This window comes from Nanorana parkeri, unplaced genomic scaffold (genome assembly GCF_000935625.1).
Source record: "Nanorana parkeri isolate BGI_ZX_2015 unplaced genomic scaffold, ASM93562v1 scaffold105, whole genome shotgun sequence".
NCBI classification, from domain to species: domain Eukaryota; kingdom Metazoa; phylum Chordata; class Amphibia; order Anura; family Dicroglossidae; genus Nanorana; species Nanorana parkeri.
In genome coordinates, this window is record NW_017306373.1 from 174,720 (window position 1) to 196,877 (window position 22,158).

General features: G+C 42.0%; 1 protein-coding gene across 1 annotated transcript in view; it reads left to right on the forward strand.

The window, feature by feature from the left end:
* ARID3B (AT-rich interaction domain 3B) overlaps positions 1 to 15,657 on the forward strand; it is a 41,198-nt gene extending 25,541 nt beyond the window's left edge. The window contains exons 5-9 of the mRNA XM_018552997.1: positions 7,568 to 7,751; positions 8,083 to 8,327; positions 13,007 to 13,264; positions 13,987 to 14,073; positions 14,557 to 15,657. Of these exons, the coding sequence (XP_018408499.1) occupies positions 7,568 to 7,751; positions 8,083 to 8,327; positions 13,007 to 13,264; positions 13,987 to 14,073; positions 14,557 to 14,714 (932 nt within the window). The 3' untranslated portion in view covers positions 14,715 to 15,657. The remainder of the gene's footprint in view (positions 1 to 7,567; positions 7,752 to 8,082; positions 8,328 to 13,006; positions 13,265 to 13,986; positions 14,074 to 14,556) is intronic.
* The last annotated feature ends 6,501 nt before the right edge of the window (positions 15,658 to 22,158 follow it).

A 22,158-nucleotide genomic window follows, 5' to 3' on the forward strand; every position in this document is an offset into this window, starting at 1 on the left:
TTTGTTCCCCATTGTCCCTGTGAGTGTGTTGTAAAGAAGCCACCACTCCAAGCTCACTCCTTTGATGGATTACAATCTCAACACAAATGAATAAACTAAACATGAGGTGGTAGTCCCCCTTTAGAAGGAAGGACAGTGTCAGCACCATTTTAAAGGTTAAAACTGTCTGCTGTAAATTAGTTTTAAGGTGGCCATACACTCTACAACCATCGCAAGACTTTAGTCTTGCGATGGTTGTAAAGGGATTAAAAAAACGTACGATCTGCCTATCTTGGACAGGCAGATCGCACTCTCGATCATCGCAAGCCCGCCCCCCTGAGGGGCGGGCTTCCGATGACCGCAATGCTGAACGGGCAGTGTGCTGCAGCTTGCGGTATACTGAGCCTAGGGTGACGGGAGGACGCCAGTTTGTGTCCTCCCGTTACCCTAAGGAAAAGCCTTAACCCCATAGTTCTCCTTTAATAAATGGGGAGCAAATTCTGGTTTGATGGAACCTTACCATCTTGTCTTCAATTGTATTGTAATCGTAACTGCTTGCTTATATTGTATAGCGCTGGGCAAACTGTTGGCGCTATATAAATCCTGTATAATAATAATAATAATATGTCTGTATATCCAGTCAGTTGTGACAATTTGATAGTTTTTGTTGCCAAATATTTCTAAGATTGGCCAGTTTTAAGACTAATGGCCCATTGTTACTTACACACTGCATTAAGACAGCCTGTTCAAATGATGCACCAGAGCTGCCAATTGGACATGTAGCAGTTTTTCCAAAGTAGTGCCCCACAACATGCGTAACCGTACTTTGTTGTGTTGTCTTCTGCATTGGATGCCATTGAAATAAGTGGCATAGCTATGTATTAACGCATTGCACTGACACGCGCAGTTACAGGTCTAAATGGGCCACTTTATACCTGCACTTCAGCACTATGAAGTTTTTGAGATACAGGGAAACCTATGTAGGCTAGACTTTCCAAACTTTAGAAGTGTTCAAAGTAGTCCCCTCCAGCATCGATGCATTTTAAAGACAAATTTGTCTTTGAAGGCGTTACACCGTTCATTTTTCCAAAATGGAGTAAAAAAAACTCTCACCCTTTTTAAGGTTAAAGAATAACCAGAAGTTGCACATTGCGTACACTACCTAGGTTTTGCATATCTCAAACATTTGAGTGACCCTTAGAAACATTAACTATGCATGTGCTACTACATTCTGTTTGGCAAGTTGTAAGGAGGAATAGAAGTGGGTTCCAGAGCTATGGTCAGTGTCCCTATACATTTTTGTTGGGAAATCTTGGCACCTATGATTGGTTTAAACTTACAGGGTTTGGTTCCAGGATTTGTTTTTAATGTTTCTCAATATAATACATAAATATATATTGTACAAAGTATCATTTTATACTTTTCGGGAGATTCTTTTTCCCCCGTCAGCTGATTTACTAATGATTATTCCATCATCTGAAAAGCATCTGAACATTATTGGGTATTTAAAGTAAACAGGAATTTGCTTTTCATGTGATTGGATCATTGAAGTGGATATGAACACTATTGTGTGAAGATTCCCGATGTTCTTTAGTAAATTGGCCTTCTTGTCTTGTGCAGACCTTGCTTTCTGTGTGTTCCACAATGGAATGTGTATAGTTTTTAGAGCAGCCTATGGAATGTATAATGGACATGTGTGTTTTTATGACAGGATATGCCATGCAGATGTAGTCTGCGTATTTCCCCTCCTTGAAAACTGCTTGTGTGTTTTTTACACCACTGTTACCTTCTTGTTTGTGTAAGTGATCATTCAGAGATGTTTTCAGGTACAAACAGCATGACCGTGACCAGTGAAATGTTGTTTATAGAATGACACTCATTGTATTGTTGTATTCCCTAGTTATATTTTCTTTTTACTCTTTGATGGCTAGAAACATACTATAGTCTGCGCTCTACTTTTCTGTATTCCAACCTCATTTTTCTTGTGTTGTTTTTGTAGATTTAGGACATGTTCCCACTAGAATAATGTGTGCAGGTCCAGTTGTGTTGATGTGAGCTTTTGTAGTGTTGCCTTTTTGAAAGAGTGTCGAAATGCAGGCCATTGTACCCCGGCGTATACTGAAACACACGACTACAGTGTTTTGGTGTGAACAGGCTCTATTAAATTGTGCCGGGAATGGTTTCAAAATGCATAGTAATGAATGGTGGGAATGGCCTTGTCAAAGTAACATCAAGGTATGTTATCATGGTACAAAGATACAGGCCAATCTACTAAGAGATCATTTTACACCTTATTTGATCATATTTCATGTCACACAATGGGAATCTGAGACTTTCCACTTTATTGGTATCTCTTTGGCTAGACATATACAAGTGTGACAGGGTTACAGAACCTCTAAGAAAATATAGCTGCTCTCCTATTTTTCAAACCAATCTTACAGATGTATTTTGTGGTTATTTTGTTATATAGTATAGAGGTAAATCATTTACTACGCTCAGCAACTTTTCTCACTTTGTGTTTGATTTTGTTCTTCTACTACATACTACTAAACTCAGGAGTTGCACCTTAAAAATACATTCAACTACCTTCACTATTAACAAAAATGTATCATTTGTGTATCACTCAGCTGTAGATCGAGTCATCTGAGCCGAGTGATGAAACAAATGAGTGTCACTAAGTCCTGAATGTCATATTGAGGATGAGTTATCAAAACTAAAATAAGCATTAAAGTCGGTCTAACCCTGCGCTGGAAAAGATGGTTTGAATGTAACTCATTTACATGTAGGACATTCATTTCCTTCTGGTTAATAGACATTGACCCGTGTGCATGCTTTTAACTGTATGCTCTCATGGGACATTGACATCTCTGATATATGGACACATACATAAACAGAGCCTCGGCACGCTCTTACTCTTCATGTGACTGCTTGTGCGCTGTTCTTTCACGAAGAGCAAGCCGTGCGTCTTCCTTTAAGAGCACCTCATTGCTATAGCCTGTGGAGAGGTTCAGTAAATGATTGGGATTAGTAACCAGTAACAACCAGTCAGTGCTTTTTCACTGGTTTCATTCCAATGAACTCAAATCTAATAGTTATGATGCAACGCTGATCGTTATTGCTTGTTACATGACACTGCCTTTGTTAAGGCACAAAGTGGGTGTCTGGCTCTTTTATTGAACACTAAATCTGTTTTGCTTGCTGTACACTGCTGCTCCAGCTCCTCCCTGTTTAACAGATCTTGAAATCTGATAAGCCTTGGAGGACCTGTCACTATCGTTTATTGAGGAAGCTGTTTGTGCTGGGGGAGGGGAGAAATACCAGTGGGAAGCAGGCCGGAGTGGGTGAATTGTTGGTAGGGGGTGGAATCTGTTTGAATGTGATTAATGAAGCCATTAGCTCCTGTTCAGTGTGATATGCATCTGAAGTCTGATTTCCTTCCTGGAAATTGAAAGGAGTCTATAGTGAACCAGTAGTAGAGTCGAAGCAGCCATGCTTCCTTTATGTAGATTATATTTAGGTGGAGGAAATTTAAAACTTGAATGTGTGGATTCACATCCTTCTTCCGAATGCCACTCCTCCTGGAGCTATGGGTATATCGGAGAAAAAGCACGTCTTATCCCATGATCTCGGTTCAGTCACTTCTGACAGATTAATTTATGTTCAATGCGTTCTGTTTCCAAGGCTGGTCATAGATGTGCAGCTCATTTAGACCACACAAAATGTGCCCCTTAAAGAAATGATCATTTGCCTTTCCAACAATCGCTTCTAATTCAGTAGCATGTCAAGTTGAAAGAATCCTTCTTTTTTTAATATTGGTAACAACAACTTTATTGACTTGTCATGGCAATTTTAAAGAAAACCATGCCGCAAATGCTAGTTTCCTGTCTGTCATATTGGCCTTCTTGCTTCAATACATTGTCTCCCTTGCCTTGAACAAACATGCAAATAACTGATTTTCTACATATGCATACTTGTTCCAGATCCAGGCAGGCAGCTAAATACAGAGTTGAAATGCATACCAGCACTTTTACCATCCCAAATATTTGGCACCTTGTCCAGCCAGTCCTGAAATTTACTCAGCTCTTCTAGTCAGCAGGTTGGTGACCAGGCTTTCTGCACTTCTGCTTTGCAGCTTAGGTACCTTTTTGTTGCCAGACTGTGATTTGGTGTTGAAGGGGCAGAAGCTGACCTTATGAAGTTGTCTCTCTCTCCCTGCAACCTCTTTGGCTCCCAGTTATGCTCCCCTATCCTCCAGTCCAAAATCTTCTATACAGGGGTTTACAGGAGGCCTGTATCAATACGAATTCATCTTTTTTCACTAGTCGTGTATAAAAATAAATGTAAGGATTTTTTAGAATTGATAGAGAAGCAAATTAAACTGCATCTCTTGAAATACTATATTTTTTAATAGTGAAGGCTTTAGACCCTATGCCAAGTTTTCATTGCTGTCGGTGTTCCCACTGGGGAAATTTACCTCTGCTATTAGTACTGGTGACCATTGTCACCAAGAAAGAAAGCGAAGGGAAGTCCAAAATGTTGTCCCCAGGACAGGAGGTAAAGGGAAATCTTACAATGGGGACATCTGTTCCTGTCACAATTGTGTAAGAGGGAATTCCCCTGACTTTAGGAGATTTCCTCTAACTTCCCTGTTGTGGCTGTGTCTCTGAGACACAGCCACAGACTGTATTGCTCACAGCAAAGGTCACCTTTTTAAATGTTCATTTCTGTGGTCAGACTTCTTGTCTTTGTCATTTTTTCTTGTACCCTTTAGCATGAAGTATATTACTTTAGGCAAGATTGGCAAAAAGAGACGGCAGCAATTTGTCCAGCTCAGCACATCGGCAGCAGATTACCTAATTAAACGACTTGCTTCTTTTGCTGAGCTCTTTGAAGTTTGTTTCTGCTTTGGAGACTGCGATGCTTTTATCTGTGATGAAATCTTATCGCTGGAGCAATATGTTCATGTTTAGGTCACATCAATCTGTCCTTTTAATTCCGTGTTGTACAGTCTGAGCTCCTCAATAAATTCCCTGGCTGTTTAGTGGTGTGGTATGTTGCTGTTATTATGCAGGTATGCTGGTATTAAATCTCTTCTATTTGCTGTGCGATATTGTGAGAACACACAATGCTTCACGTATGCCAAGCCTTGACATTCCATCAGCACAAACACATTCACAAGTTATGTTGTCCAAAGGGGAGTATGTGTACGTATTGAGTATAACAGAAGAACCTTGTTTACTACTTTAATTAATACCCTCCGTGCTTGTCATGTGTGAGTGTGCCGTACAAAGTACACAGACAGCAGCAAGCTGAATATACCTAGTGACGCCAAGCCACAGCTGTGATTGTCACACACCCTCCCTTCCCCCACCAGCCCCAGGTCTGAAAATAATGAGGGACAGTCCATGAAACTCTCTGCTAGCCCTCCCATCCTATGCTGTCACCTCTGTGATGGATGACTGTCATAGGACACTCCCCATGATTAGTGCCGTTGGGGTCAGATGGCTACCTTACACAAGGGACTTGTGGGGTTCATAGAATGTGATGGCGGCAGATACCAATAAAATGAATGGGAATTTGCGAGTGTGACAGATGTCAGTACGTGTTTAAGGCTAGGCAATAAGCAGACATATATATTTAGATATCTACATGGAGCAGGCAAGAATTTGTGGTGTGATTCTGTGCATGGCTGACATCCTGTATGGTTAGGTTGAAACCTTGTATGGAATGTCGCTGGATATATAGTAAAGCTGATCAGCCGTCTTTGACCGCGGGCTGAAATGCTCGATTCCAACTTCATGCTAAACATCACAAATGGGGGTTTCCCCCCGCGGGTCTGTTGAATCCTAGCATAACCACTGTCGGAATACCCCAAAAAAAGACTATCTAATTGGCTGCAGTCAATGTTCAGCCAAGAATTTTTTATTTTTTTTTAAACGATTTTGCCGAATTGTCCCAAAGGGGTCACACACTATTTGAATCTCTGCCAAGTCAGCAGCACTCGACCAAAGTTTGAGCAGTGTGTCGAGCGTAATTAAAGGAGAACTATGTGGTTAGGGCTTTTCCCCATAGTTCTCCTAAGGGTAACGGGAGGACACAAACTAGCGTCCTCCCGTCACCCAAAGCTCCGTAGCTCGCGGTATACTGAGACGCCCCAGCTGAAACGGATCCCGACAATTATGTCTGGATCCCCCCAGCTGTGCCCACCCCCTCCCCCGTCCGTTCTGCCAGTCAGCGCTGGCGGATTTGAGCGGGGAGGGGGGAATCCAGCCCCTCCCCTGTCACGGCAGAGAGCCATGACAGGATGGAGAGGTGAGCAAACGCCGGTATGTGTTCGCTCACCTCCCGATCTACTGAGCCGACCTGTGACAGTCCCATTGTCACAGGTCGGCTAGAACTATGAGGATGAGTGAAAATCACTCACCCCATAGTTCTCCTTTTTAATGTTGGATCCAAGTTTAGGTCTCCATTCAGTTCAGCAGATATGAAGTGTTCCTTTATTTTGCCAGGATATACTCCATTGTATGCAGCCTTTTGGCCCTGGATGTTAACCAGGCGGGATCTTTTCTTTTTAGTCTGGAAACAATGGGTGTCGGTGGTGGAGGGAACTGAATTGCTCAAGAGACAACACAAACCTTTTTAAAATGACCGTTTATAGGCTTTGTTTAGAATTTCTTTTCATGTCCAGAGCTAAAACAAAGTATATTTGATCAATATGAAATCTATGAACGTTTTAAAGTAAAGCTGTGTGAAATTGAAAGGAACAGCTAACTTTCCAATAGCAGGCACTGTAAGGTGCAAGACCTTCTCTTTTGCATTACCAAAGTGTGCCTGCAAAATACTGACTTTCTAAATGGCATTTAAAAATGTGTGGACACTCTGGCAAGTCTCTGATGAGGTTAATTGTCATGCAAAAGGTAAGGCCTTGTTCACACCAAGCGCGGAGCAGATCCATACCGGATCAAAACTGCGTCCAATGTATTCCTATGGTATTTTGAGCTCCAGTTCACATCACAGCGTGCAGATCCAGACCAGATCCAGAGCAGGTGAAAAAACTGCGGCAAGCCCTATTTTACCTGCTCTGGATCTGCTCTGGAACGCATCAAAAACGCATGCAAGTGCCTGAAAGCCCATGTTAAACTTGAAAAAAAACTTTTTTTTTTTTAACCAAAACCGGCCCCAAACGCGTCAAAAACGCGGCACGACCCACTGCACTGCGTGTGCAGAAACCTGACCGGATCTGCTCTGCATTTGGTGTGAACAAGGCCTAAGATCTGGTACCTTTTATTATATGGAGTTGTAGAATCTCTCGTTAGTGTTTGTATGTAGTGCAATTACCACCGTCGCTGACCTGCACTCATGAAATCAATTATGGAATCAGCTGCCTAGAGATTGTATTTGATTTGAATGGATTATGATTCTGGAGGGACCCAGACACTTATCCTGGCTATACCATTTTGCTTGTAAAGCAGCAAACCATCATGTTTACACTCTTCCTCTTTTTGTGCTCCTTGTCATGCCCCATTTGAACAATTTCTCTGTGATTTAAAAGTGCTTATTTATTTTTTTTCCATGTGATTTTCCCCAGGCACCCCAATAAGCCGCATCCCCATCATGGCCAAACAGTTACTGGACCTCTACATGCTCTACAAGCTTGTAACTGAGAAAGGGGGACTTGTAGAGGTGATCAACAAGAAAATTTGGAGGGAGATCACAAAGGGCTTGAACCTACCAACCTCCATTACAAGTGCTGCCTTCACCTTGCGCACACAGTGAGTATTTATCACAGTAGTGTTATTCTCCTTGCAGGAATATGAACGTGTAATATTTTTATTCAATTCAGTATTAGATTTGCTTAATGCTATTTTAGTCATTTATTTCCTAACCGTGCATAAAATGGCTCTGGCCTGTTGAAACCAAGCCTGTTTCTCCTCAATTTTAACCTTTTTCCTTGTATTGCGTTTGCTTACACAATCCTTTTCCTATCCCCAATGCCTGCTGTATGGGTAACTAGTTCTGATCTGAATGTGTGGGATGTGTGTGCTCACAGGTGAAGGGGACATGCTTTTTTTTCATATGGTGTATCCTGCTTGCACCTTACAGATATATGAAGTACCTTTATCTCTACGAGTGTGAGAAGAAGTCTCTTAGCTCTCCTGCTGAGTTGCAAGCTGCCATAGATGGAAATAGACGAGAAGGAAGGCGCCCAAGCTATGGCACTTCTTCCTTTAACTATTCACCTACTCCAGCAGGACCCAACACGCTTCTGGGAGCTCCAAAACTTCCTGTGCCCTTGCTCGGAGTGCACCCATCTTCTCGTTTGACGACGACAACGCCGCTTAAGAAAGGTCAGATGTCTGCTGTGAAAAACAGAAAAAGATCTAGCAGTGTTGTATTGTATTAAAACATGTTCACTTGTATGAAATCAGGTCAGATTGCCTGATTGCCATGAAGTATCCTGAAGCCTTGGCCTACAGCGCCCCCTGTTGTCCATAGAATATTAGTGCATACTTATTTTGTTTTTCAGTCTTTTGAAAACTTATTCTGAAATTTCTAGCTATAAAAAAGGTTAATTTATTTTTTTGCTACAGTATTTGGGGTAATACAATGTAGTTGTAGATCAGCTAGTTGGATAGAAAACCAGCACAGTAAGTACAATTTATTATTTAAAGTGTATATAAACCCTAACCATGAATTTCTCTTCTTTGCTTTCTTTTGGTCTGTTAAATATGCCATTTTGTTATCTGTATCGTATGTGCAAAAAACAGCAGCAGTGTGGTGTCAGACTCTGGGGTGGGTGGCTGATGCTGGGGTGGGGGCCCGGGCCCACTGGGGAGATGGGCATTGGCAGAGGACAGCAGCAAGCAACTGGTGCCCGATGCTGGGGTCCAGCATTGGTCCCCTATTCAGCCATGGGCACCAGCTGCTTGGTGGGGGTTCACTGGGGGGAGTGTTTGGAGAGGACAGCAGCCAGTAGCAGCAAGCAGCTGGTGTCCAAGGCTGATAGGGGCCCGACGCTGGGGCACAGCATCGAGCCCCAGCTGCTTGGTGGGGGCCCACTGGGGGGAGTGTTTGCAGGGTACAGTAGCAGCAAGCAGCTGGTGCCCAGGGCTGAGAGGGGCCCGAAGCTGGTGCTCGGCATTGGGCCCCTATTTAGGCCTTGTTCACACCGAAAGCCTATGCGTTCCAGAGCGGTAGCTGCTGGAACGCACCGCGATCGCTAAGAAACTTCTCCCCGCGTTTTGGGGCGGGAGGGGGCGTGGCGGTGCATTAAATTCAATGGCGCCGCTTCCACACACTCCCAACCACAGTGCGATCGAACGTGTGGCAAGACTTTGCCACCGTTGCGTTCCACTGCAAATGCAAAAAATAGTGCTTGCTCTATTTTTTGCGTTTGCAGTGGAACGCAATGCTGGCAACGTTTTGCCACGCGTTCGATTGCACTGCGGGCGGGGGTGGGGTGGGGTTGAAGCCATTGAATTGCACAGCCCTGCATCCAGCGCGTCGTCACTCAGCCCCTTGCAGCATTTTTATTGCACCGCACCCGAACGCACTGAAGGTATAATGTGCCTTGTGATCCCGTGCGGGTGATCGCATTGCAGCCAGAGCGCGTGGCTACAGTGTCATTCACTTCAATGGCCCGCCACTCCCCCTCCAGCCCGACAAAAAAGTGAGCCAGCCGCAATGCGGGCAGTGCATTCTGGCCATAATCGGGCCGGAGCACACTGCTTATGGTGTGAACTAACCCTAAGCCCTGTGTCCAGTAGACATGTGCGATTAGTTTTGGAAAACTTAGTTTTCCGGATAAAATTAGTTAGCAGTAGTCTGTACGCGTTTTCGTTTGTGGACGAATTGTCATTGCAGCAAAGTGACAATTAAAAAAATAAAATGTTAATGTCACTTTGCTGCAATGATACGAACATGAAAGGGAAATGAACATTCGTACAGACTACCGCTAACTAATTTCGTCCAAATCCCGAAAAACGAAATAACACAAAATCCGAATCAAAACAAGATGAAACTAAACAATTTTTTTGCCAGTGCACATGTCTAGTGTCCAGTGGGTCACGAAGCCCTGAGTCCAGCAGGTAATGTAACTGGGGGGGGGGATTAGAGTGTAAGCTCCTCTTTACACCAGGCAGGGGGGCCCTGGCCTAAAGCCGTGTAAGAGGCCCCGAAATTTCTGATGGCTGCCCTGCCCCATGTTATACATGTTATAGAGAGGAGAGGGTGTTGAGTAGCCCTAAAACACTTTTTGTCCTAGGGTGACAACATTGCTCCTCAGATACAGTACAGCGAGTGAGCATTGTCATCCTAGGATAAGACATTTTATGCAGGATCACCAGGTGAAAATGAAGACTTAAAAAAACTAATGCAGCCACTATGTCTAAGGACTGGTAAGGTGTTAAATATTACGCTTTTGTTCTTGGTTTAGATACATCTAAAATTACAATTTGCTGCTATTGCTCAGTCCCAGGAAGGTCTCCACTATTTTAGCGATTCACTTAGTCTTCTACATTTTAAAGAGAGCTGAATAGGTTTAAAATAAGTCCTGCTAAAGGTTCCCTGCAAGCAAGGAGCTCTTATACGTGCCTTTCCAGAGGCCTGTGTCTCCTACCTTCCTTCCTTCTTTCCTTTACAGAGCTGCAGCCCCTGTAAGCCTCTTCAGCATTCAACACTTGTAGGACTGTTGGATGACTGTGTCCCCTGCCATTTGTTGTGGTTCCATTTTCTGGCCCCCTACATCACTGCTGTTTCCTATTGTGATGGGAAAAGTCTGAGAATCAAACCACCGCATGCAATGGGGGACACGGCTACAGCATTCCTGAAAGTGTTGAATGCCAGAGAGGCTAAGGCCTTGTTCACACCAAGCGCAGAGCTTGCAGACCAGATCAAAACTGCGTCCAATGTATTCCAATGGTATTTTTTGCTCCAGTTCCAGAGCCGATCCAGAGCAGGTAAAAAAACTGCAGCAGGCCCTATTTAACCTGCTCTGGATCTGCTCCGGGACGCATGCAAACGCATACAAAATGCATGCAAATGCCTGGAACGCACTGAAAGCCCACGTTAAACTAAAAAAAAAAAATTTTTTTCTTTTTTACCAAAAAGGGCCGGAACGCATCAAAAAAGCGGCACAACCCACTGCACTGCGTGTGCAGAAACCTGAGCGGATCTGCTCTGCATTTGGTGTGAACAAGACCTTATGGAGACTTACAAATTTTATTGGAGGGAGGGTAGGAAACCTACATTTCTGGAGAGGGGAGTATAACAACTCCTGTCTTGCAGGGAACTGTCAATAAGATTTGTTTTAAACCAGGGTCGCCCAATGTGTAATGCCAGCCATTTTTTTTTCTTTTATGATGGAGAAGGGCAGGGTAAGACTTTCAGGTTTCTGATGTTCTAATTGCTGCCTGTGTCATCTTTGGGAAGATTTCCCCTCCCTTCCTGTCCTGGTGACTATTGTCACTGGAGACTTAGAGGAGGAGACAACAGGAGCATAGACTGCAATAAAAACCTGAGGGGATTTTGCTGGCACCACCATATGCCTTTGGCAGCAAAGCCCTGTAAGCCAGGAGGCTGCTTGCATGTGTAAAGCAGACTGTCTGGTTTACGCTTCAGTTGATTCCGTCGACTTTACAGATCGCTTCCATGGGCCTCCGAAGGTACATACGTACACGCACATACAGGTGTGCCTACCTTTTGAAAATTACGATTGTGCCACAGCTGGGGGGCCACAAACTATGGCCCTCCAGCTGTGGTGTAACTACAAATCTCATTAGTCATAGCAAGACTCTAACCGCCACAGACATGACTCCCAGAAGCATAATGAGATTTGTAGCTTTACCACAGCGGGAGGGACGGAGTTTGCCTACCCCGCTCTGAACTGTTGACCTTTAAAAGCTATTAAAGCATGTTTTACGTTTGAATTGTATTTATGAGTACTAAAATGAATCAAACAGTTGTTCTAACATCGTATATCAAAAAATTACAGCTGCCATCATTTTATTCCATGGGGCCTCTGAAAATATATAATTCTGGTTGGTTTGAAGAATCTTCAGGCCCAAAATGTGCGTTTTTAACGTGTGCAAAACATTTTTGCAAAAACAGCTCTGGCAGCAAAAGGGTTAACCCTTCTATATCAAATAGTTGTGTATTGCAGTATATATTTGCATTATACAGTTCGGTTGTCGTGGTGACCACTGTCACTAGGACAAGATGAGAGTGAAATCTTCGCAGCGGAGAGACATTTTTATGGGTTCTTGAAAAATAAAACATTTGGATTGTAGTTGCCATGGTGCTGCACATGTGATCAGCTAGGACACCAGCCATCTGATGGCTTGAAAGTTTGGTTGAGAGCTAAAATAAGCACGGGGGCAACCTTGACAGTTGGCATGACTTAAAAGTAACTATTTTGAGAGACATTAAATTGGCTCCTCTTTAAGAGCACTTATACTCGCCCAAATGCTCCGATACTTATCCCGATAACAGACCTTCTGGTCAGAGGGAGATTTCCTCTGACTGGCAGTGCCGCAAAGGAACATGGAGCCGGCTTCCCGGCCAATCAGGAAGCCGGGCCGCGGATATTGACTTAGGGCACGGTTTCCGTATTGTGAGCGGCAAACTGCTTCTGTGCTGTTTGGCCGGCTCCATGCTGATTGGCTGGGAAGCTGACTTCTCAGCCAAACAGCATAGTGACCCGCCTCCCAACATTCCACCCAATCAGCATGGAGCCGACTTACCAGGCAATCAAGAAGCTGGGTGGAGGGTAATGACACACTGCCCATCTTCCTGCTTGCCCGGGAAGCCGGCTCCATGCTACTGGAAGTACCGGTATCGGCGAGTACCAAAAGATAAATCTTGATGCTCAAAACTGAAAAACCTGTATCGGTGCATACCTAGTTTGAACGCACAGCGCAAATCATATTTGTTTTCCCATCTTGAACTATGAGAGAAATGTATCCGGTTGTGGGATTTTCGGGTTTTATACTACCAATTGGGCAAACCTTTTGATGATCATCTGTTGCAGGTGACAGTTCTGCACTCATGTTAACTAGTCGGATGGCAATGGCTGTTGGACATATGAGTGCACAGCAGGCCCCTACAGGACTGCGAACCGCTTCAGTAGAGCAACTGAAGGAAAGGCTAGAAATGGGTGAGCCCCCAGAGAAGCGAATAGCACGTACACCCATGGAAGAGCAACAAAGGTTCATGCAGCAAGCCCTCCAGCACAATCTTTTAAGCATGGCACGACAGATACCTATGAAACTAAAGATTAATGGGAAGGGTAAGTGATTGGCTATTTGATCTCATGCATTGTGATGTACTAGGAACTCCTGTTGTATATTGCCATTTTTATTTATTATATTCTATATGTGACCTTGAAGTAAAATGTGAGTTTATGGCTGATCTTAATAAATGAGCTGGTGATGTTTGATACCAACTGGCATGGGATTAGTTTGTGGTCAACTTCTGTTGATCATATAGTGCTTCCACCCAATCTTCTGATTGGCTGATGATTTCAGGCATGTCCCTTCAGCAAAAGTCGATCTAATGACAAACTTCTGTCAAGGGGATAGGGCCACTAGTGGATCAAAATTTGCTCTGTCCCACAGCTAATACTGTGGTCTAATGATCTTTATTTTCAAGAAAGTGAGTTTAATTCTCGCTGAGTCAGATGAGATTTGAAAATTAGTCACATGGGTGAAAACAAAGATTCTTATCCTTGTGTAAGGTGTTGCGATTTGAGCCTTTAGTATTGAAAGATTTTTTTTGAGCAGGATGCATCATTCCACCTAACAATAGCCTTTTAGAAGAGCAATGTGTATAGGATGGAGACAGAAGAGCACTGCCTCTGCTCTAAACGTATCCTTGGCTCTTGAAAGAACTATGGAGTAGTTCTTTCAAAGCCCAGCGTGTTTGTGAAATTATCAAAAGTATACAAACACACACTGAACACGTCGGCTTTTCACATACTCTGAGTAATGTACTGATGTCTGTCTTTTTCAGCAACTCAGGATCGGCAGGACACACCACTCAGTCTGGGCTCTGGCAGTATCAACATGTCCATTGAAATTAATGGCACTATGTACACAGGTAAGATGCGGCATTTTGTTGGGTGGAGTGGTTACTAAAATGGGGTCATTTTATAGTTTATATTTTTTTACTCGTAGGCCTAAAACGTGGAGGAAGCAAAGAGTAAAATATAAAATGAGTCCTAACTAGTCTTACTTTATCCTAGTGGTGCGCAAGATCATTATGTCTTAAAGTAAACCTATCACAAGAGAAAAATGTACCACTCTGCGCCTGCCTGCACTGTATGTACATTAAAGCCTTCCATTAGAATAGAAATACACTGTTGGGTTGCATTGTCTATTCAGGTGCATTTGTAGTGCTCATGTGCTTTCTGTGTACACCATACACACCTAAACACCCTAGCTATGTCAGTATCAGTTGTTTATTTCATGGTTTATGTCATGTGTTGTAAATTAATGTTGTTCATTTGTTGTTTTTTTACATTTGACTAGCCTGTACGCTGTATGAAGAGTCTTATTTGTATCTGTTTTTTCTTTTTTGTAGGCATTTTATATGCTCAGAAGCCTGTTCCTTTAATTGCGGGGTATACTGGGCAAAGCGGAGGGAGTGGGAGTAGCAGCAATACTTCGCAGGCATCCCACAGTCCCACGTCCTCCCGGGGTACCCCAGGAGCAGAACCCTCCACCAGCTGGTCCCTCTGAAGCCTTGTTCTCTGCCATGGGAAAGATTGAGAAAAGGAGGGAATAGGCATGATACTACTTACCTCCTCCGCGAGAAAGCGTTACACAACCTTACCTACCTCAGCTTCAGGAAGACTTCAGCTCCACGTACCTCACCTTAAGAAAAGGTTACACAACCGATTTACCTCATTGCATTACACAATATCACTCGTGGGCAGGAAGAAGACCTGGGAAAGACTCAGCCTTTAAACCTGTCTTTGAGCTTCAGCTCTGACCTACTGTATGGCGTTTTGTGAGCAGACCTGCACCTACTTGCTGTCCCATTCTCCTTGTAGTTCTGTGAGGTGCTAAATATCACACCTGCTTCCTCCTCTGGATCTTTAATGGTGGGCAGCAGGAAGGAGGCTAGAGACAATCTAATTGCAGACATAAAATGTGCAAGCGGCACATGGAGACATTTCTGCCAAGGCCACCTCATCCCTTTTTGAGGATCTGTTTCCTCCCTCACTGGCTGTCACACAATCTCAAGATGTGCTTATGACAGTCGATGTTTTGTAGGACATTTAGCCAAGATGACTTGGGTTTTTCACATAGTTCTATCTTGTAATCAGAAGTATGTTTTAAAGAATCCTCCTGAATATGTTTTAATACCTGGTATCTTCTGATGTGATGTGGTATTGGTTTGACACTAGAGTTGCAAATACCTCAAGTTCAATATGTTTTTATATTTTTGAGGAATCTTTTTATCCACAGAGGAACATGGATACATTTGTGGTTGGCCATCCTAATCATTGAATGGTACTGCCCTTCTATATACACATAATATATTATGCCTCCTGCTTGTGTGTAATATAGATTGAGATTTGCTCTACATTCAGAAAGCTTTTTAATTCAGCTAAGGTAGCAGTTACCTTGAAGAGGCTGTGCCTTGTAAATTCAATAAGCCTAAACACCAAACTGAAGGTGTCTGCACACTAGAAGACTCGGCCATTTAACCCAGATGCAGTCATCACACGTTTCATTCAGTAACACCTGTTCAGTATCAGATTGGGCTGAAATACTCCTGTCTGCATATATGGGCAACGTTTATAAAGACAATATAATGACTCAACATTACATACTTTACAAAATGAAAATTGTTAAACAAAGGATATCAACGTTATTTGATAGGTGGTAATCTTTGAAATAAAGAGAAATAGTCGGTGCTCACTACAATCAAATGTGATAGGAAATCAGATAATTGGTTTCTATTTGATTAATTTCAATTTCCTTTAATTTGGCACCTAAGGCTCGTGTGCAGGCACAGGACTATCTGTGCTTGAGTACATTATAAGCAGTGCAAGGCAAATGTTTGAGACATTTTCTTTTCTCTGCTGCCACCATTTAGCCGATTGTCCCTGTCCATTGATCTCTCTACCTCTCTGTTCTGATATCTGTCCAGAGTCAGATTATAAACATCCTGTAAACTGGCAGTAAGGCTGGTTTCAACGACTGGCAGGCTACTGGGAATTCTAGACTCCGGTTGCAGATTAAAAATAGTTTTCTTTTGAGTTTTTTTGCTTTTCTGTGCACAGGCATTATTGACATATAGAAATGTAATATCAAAGTCCTGTGACATCTATAAATAGATGCTAACAATATTAATTCCCATAATGAGATTACATTTCATTTTACTCTCCTGTTTGTTAGATTAATGTCCCCAAACTCAGGAATCCAGTATGCAAGTTTTATTTATAGGTTTATTTAACATATTTAGATGAATACCACGCAAATATATGCTGGTTTATCTGCTCTCAAAATATAAAATTCAATCATTTACACAAACTTGACTAACTTGCTTGGTAAAATAAATAAAAAAAGAAGCAAAACTGAAAATGTAAAAAAAAAAAAAGAAATTTTCTTTGTGTAAAAGATTTATTTGCTAGATTTCCAAAACATGGGCCCTGAATGTGTATATAGTCTACAGGCGGTTTAGGTTGATGTTGGTAAACCGCATCTATACATAGCATTTGTAAGAACACAGCATGGTCCCATAATGCACTGTGGGGGGTTTTAGATAGCACATTCTCACAGACGCCATCCTATTGACAATCCTGGTGCCTGGATTAGGCACATTGCATTACTCAATCATGTTTGTGATCGTTTTACTTGATTTGTTGTTGTGTGTTTTGTTAACCTACTAATGGACATTGCAAAAAAAAAGAAAACGGCTGGGGTGTAGGAGATGATTTGGAAACGCTTGTCAAAGACGCACATGATATAAACTTTTCCAGGTCAGTCAAGGTAAGATATTCCTCATATTTTGTTCTCCTCATTGCTGCTTTTATTTTGGGAAGTCTGTATGAAGCAAACGACATCACAGTCCTTTTTGGGCTTTCAAAGGAAATGATTACAGTATATTAAGGCATTGGCTAGTTTGACAGCCAACAATTCACCAATGTGTATTCCACAATTCCAAAACCTGGGTGTTTGAGCTATCCATAGTAATACCTGACATTCTGCAGGAGCCAATGGGTGGACTTTGACCCCCAGTGCCAAGAATCACTTCTCAAACCAAATTAAAATGACGGGTAGACTTCCCAGAACAAACGGCACCCCCCCACCTATAGGCTATAGAATGGTGACGTAAGAAGGGTTTTTAGAAAAGACAGCAATGCCTCCTAGATTGTATATTGCGTTTTTCAAGAAACTTGACTCTCCTCTTCATTTGAATTCCTCACTGCTCCCTTCTGACGTAACTTGAAAATATATATGTTTAATTGCAGAATTATTGGTGGTGGATTTATCCCAAAGATTTTACATGAAGGCCACCCAGTCAATGGGTCTACTATTCACATAATATTGTCACTGTTTGATTCCATGTTCCAGAGATGGGAATCTATGAGTAACGTGTCCATTGTAGGCATGGTATCTGCCTTTTAAGCTTGACAGAGGAATATTTTTCCTGTCTAGTCAATTCCGGACATTGGTAATAATCCATGACAGGTACAAAAATGTCAGTTTTCTGCTGCTAATTATAGGAATATAAAATAGTGACAAACACCAGCAGTTTATATTTAGTTGTTTAAAAAAAAATCTTATGTTTCCAGGACTCTTACATTTATTACATGTTTTATTTACCTCAGAAATGTACATTTTTTATTTTGTTATTTTTTTTTTTCTGCTTGAAAATACTTGAAGCACCAGTTGCCCAATACCTAATACAAAGTCTAGTAACAGAGATTGTTCATCATTGTTCATCCAAATACTTGGATTGGAAACAACCTAGAGCGGTATTTCCCAAACTTTTCTTCAAGTACCACAAAGTGGTCAGGTTTTCCAAATTGATACTTGCTTAAAGTAGATTTCCAGGCAAGTTTTGAATGAAATGGGGAAGTCAGTTTCTTCATTAGCGAGATTCGCCCCTCTATTTGTCTTGGAGACTAATGTCTCCAAGACAAAAAAGTGAGCGGAATTCCAAAATTTGAGTTTCCCCCAGGACAAGGCATAAGGGGAAACCTTCCAATGAGGACACATGGTCTAGAAACAACTGTAAAAGACATGTTCCTCACTTTGGGAGATTTCCTTCCCTGCTCAGTCCAAAACTAATTTAAAAGTAAAAGGCTGTACATACATGTCAAAGGAAGCACAAATGATTTAGGGTCATTTTATTGAAGTAGCTTTTTCATTGTATTATCTTTTTACATTTTTTTTTTTAGATCTGTTTTTACACTGATTTACAAATGTATAATTTCTTACAAAGGATGCCAGTGGTACTATTGGCTAGCTAAAGAGACAGCACAGTTTCAGACTGCCTTTTGAAGGCTGGCTTTGTCTGATTGAAACATCAGACTGAGCCCTCAAATAAGGGATGAGCCATCCCTCTGACTCCTATATTTTGAGCAGGAGTTTAGTAAACAAGAGCTTTCTTTCAGCATTGCTGAAACGGCTAACTGTGTGAAAGAGAAATTAGAGCTGCGTCTACTGGTCAGATAGAAGACTCCTATAATAGTTCAATGCCATTTTAAAAAAAAGAAAGAAATGACTGACAACCACTATACAGTATATTCTCTTTAACCCCTTTTTTCCATTTTTGCACCCATGTTATATTCCACATTTTAGGCCTGAAAATGCCGTAAAACCCCCCAACATTATATATTTTCTGAATGCCAAGACCCTATAGAATAAAATGGTGGTAGTTGAAAATTTTTATGTTGCGCAATATTAGCGCAACTCCTTATTAAACCCCAAAATTTAGTGACAAATTTAATTAAATGCCCCAAAACACAACAAATTACCCATTTTTTTAATGAAATATAAAAGATGAGGTTACAACGAGTAAAACGATACCCAACATGCCCAGTTTACAGATTGCGTGCGACCGTGAAACGGCGAAAAACTGCAGTACCCCAAAAAAGTCACGAAGGGGTTAAACGGGTGCTTTAGTTCAACTAAAGACACATTAATTAACCTGCATTCTGTGAAGTGATCGGGAAAACATGCATTTAAAAAGATTTTAGTATAGCCTATTTACAACTTGAAATGTGGATTACAATAATCTTTATACCCAGCTAGTTTCCTGCTTTCATCAACCGGGCAGCTTTTAGATTTTGGATATCTGACCGATTGACTTTGTTCTTTAAGCTTTAGTCGCTAGATTTTCCTTTTATCCAAGTGCTGTCTATTGACACCATAATCAAATACCATACGTGGATATTTAAAAGCGATGACATCCTGTTGGAAACCTGTTTTTTCTTAAGATTGCGGAACTACTTTTGCTTGTTAAACAGAAAATTGTAACAATAGGTAAAGATGTCAAATCTGGCACTTGATGGCAAGTCTGGGGAACACTGACCTAGGTCATTATCATTAATAGGGTCCATGAAAGCGTGATTAGCATGTTTTTCAAAAAGGAAAAGAGACTTGAAGGTCTGTATTTGCTGTTGGTGTGAAATGGGTGAACAAGTAACTGGTGCTTTTTTTTTACATACCTCATGAACCATCTTCGCTCTCAGTCACAGAGATAACACTGAATTTATACAAGAGAACTGATGCAGTGATGTCTACCAAGAGACAATAGAAAAACATATTGATTTTAAATTGTCCGGAGCAGAGCAAGTCAAGTCCTGGACCAATATTTTTTTAACATCATCTGGTAGGCTTGATTTGCAAATCCTTAGATCTTTACCTCAATAAAAAAAATATTCTATTTTTTAAATGTTTTAAATATTTCAATCTTTTAAGTGCCAGAGGTTGAGAAGTGAGACATCACTCTGGTTTTCAAATAGGATTATTATATATTTTTTTTGTAATATTTGTGTGGTCTTGTGTATTTTTTTTTTCTGTGTGTATTTTTTATTGTTGAACCAAAGAACCTCGGGGATAAGGGGGGTATGTGTTTAATCACTATTTTCAGCCTTAGAAGTAAAGTCTGAATTCCAGGCATGCACTGGGCGGGTAAACGAAAGGGAGGGTGGTAAAAGACTGTTTTAGGAATAAGGGGAGATAAATTTTGCCGCTGGTACAAAGATAACATTTGTTCAGGAAATTTGTAATGATTTTTGCAGTAAAGTCACTATTAAAAGACAAAATCTGAATGTCTGTGTTGTCCATTTATTTTCTGTTCATTTATAATCCTGTTGTATAAAATCTGCACACTGCTACCTATATTGTATGGGAAATATGCTACAAACATTAGTATTTAGCAAATGAAGTGGAACTAAATGCCATAGTGGAGATTGGATTACACCCATCAGCCATAACATTATCACCACCCATCTAACATTGACACCACTTGACCTCTGAAGGTATGCTGTGGTATCTGGCACCAAGCAGTCAGTAGCAGATGCTTTAATTCCTGTAAGTTGCAAGGTGGAGCCTCCATGGATCGGACTTGTTTTTCTGGCACATCCCACAGATGCCCGGTTGGTTTGAGATCTGGAGACAACTTGTTGTTGTGTTCCTCAAACCATTCTTGGACCATTTTTGCAGTGTGGCAGGGCACATTATCCTGCTGAAAGAGGCAGCTGCCATCAGGGAATACAGTTTCCATAAGTGGTGTACTTGGTCAGCAACCATGTTTTGGTAGGTTGTACGTGTCAAAGTAACATCCACATCAATGGAAGGAACCATGGTTTCCCAGCAGAACATTTCCCAAAGTATCACACTGCCTCTGCCGGTTTGCCTTCTTCCTGTAGTGCACCCTGGTGCCATTTCTTCTCCAGGTAAGTGACACAAACCCACTTGGCCATCCACATGATGTAAAAGAATCTGCAAGTCTTCAGACCAGACCACCTTCTCGCATTGCTCTGTGGGACACAGGTCAGCATGGGCACTTTGACCAGTCTGTGGTTACACAGCAAACTTTGATGCATTGTGTGTTCCGACACCTTTCCATTGGAACCAGCATTAGCTTTTTCAGTAATTTGAGCTACATTAGCTCTTCTATTGAATCGGACTCCACAAGCCAGCATTCGTTCCCTATGTACATCAGTGAGCTTGGGCTACCCATGACCCTGTCGCCATTTCGCCAGTTTTTCTTCCTTGGGCCACTTTTGGCAGATCCTAACCACTGCAAATGCTCTGACTGAGTTGTCTAGCCATCACAATTTTGCCCTTGTCAAAGTTGCATCATCAGAGACAAAATGTTCACTTTCTACCTTATATATCCAACCCACTTCCAGGTGCCATTGGAACAAGAAACAATGTTCTCCACTTCACCTCTCAGTGGTCCTAATGTTATGGCTGATCGGTGTAATTGCTCATTATGGCACACCTGCCTCCTAGTGTTCCTCTACTTCAGCATTGATAGGCCCAGGCACCGCAACCTTCCCCAATGCTTCGTTCGAACACTGATACTCATCTTCAGCCATTGGATGACCACTGGTGTAATTCTTCCTCCTATGCGCAGAAGTTACACTGACTCCGGCAGTCATCTGTGTTCCCAGCCCACGAAAGCAAAATTGCTGGAATCATGAGGCCAACGATTTTTGGAAGAAGAGACTTTGCATGTCTCCTGCCAGAAATAACGCTAAGGCCGCATTCACATGGGACACTGTTAATCATCTATCCTGATTGTACCATGTGCAATTACATGCAGACTGCTGGTGACAGGTGCAGCTCTTGTCATCTTGCTATTGAATGTCACAGCGGCTGCATCTGAACTGGGATTTCTACCATAAGAACACTGCAGGCCTTTACTTCTGCTTCAAGAGGCAGAATCATATCTTCAGCGTTGCAGTTAGAGGGGGGATTCTGTTGGGAAATTTTAGGTGCCAGTGCAAAGACATGCAAACTCATTCCCACTCTACACATATTTGACCGAAAGCTCCAACTTATAAAGTGGGTAAAAAAAAAAATTGACTCAAATACTTTGCCAAGATTTCAGCAACATTTCAAGTCAGGTTCTTACAGGTTTCTGAGCCAAGTCCTACAAAGACACTTCCTCAAAGTGAGTACTAAACAGGAGTGTTTGTCTACTATAATC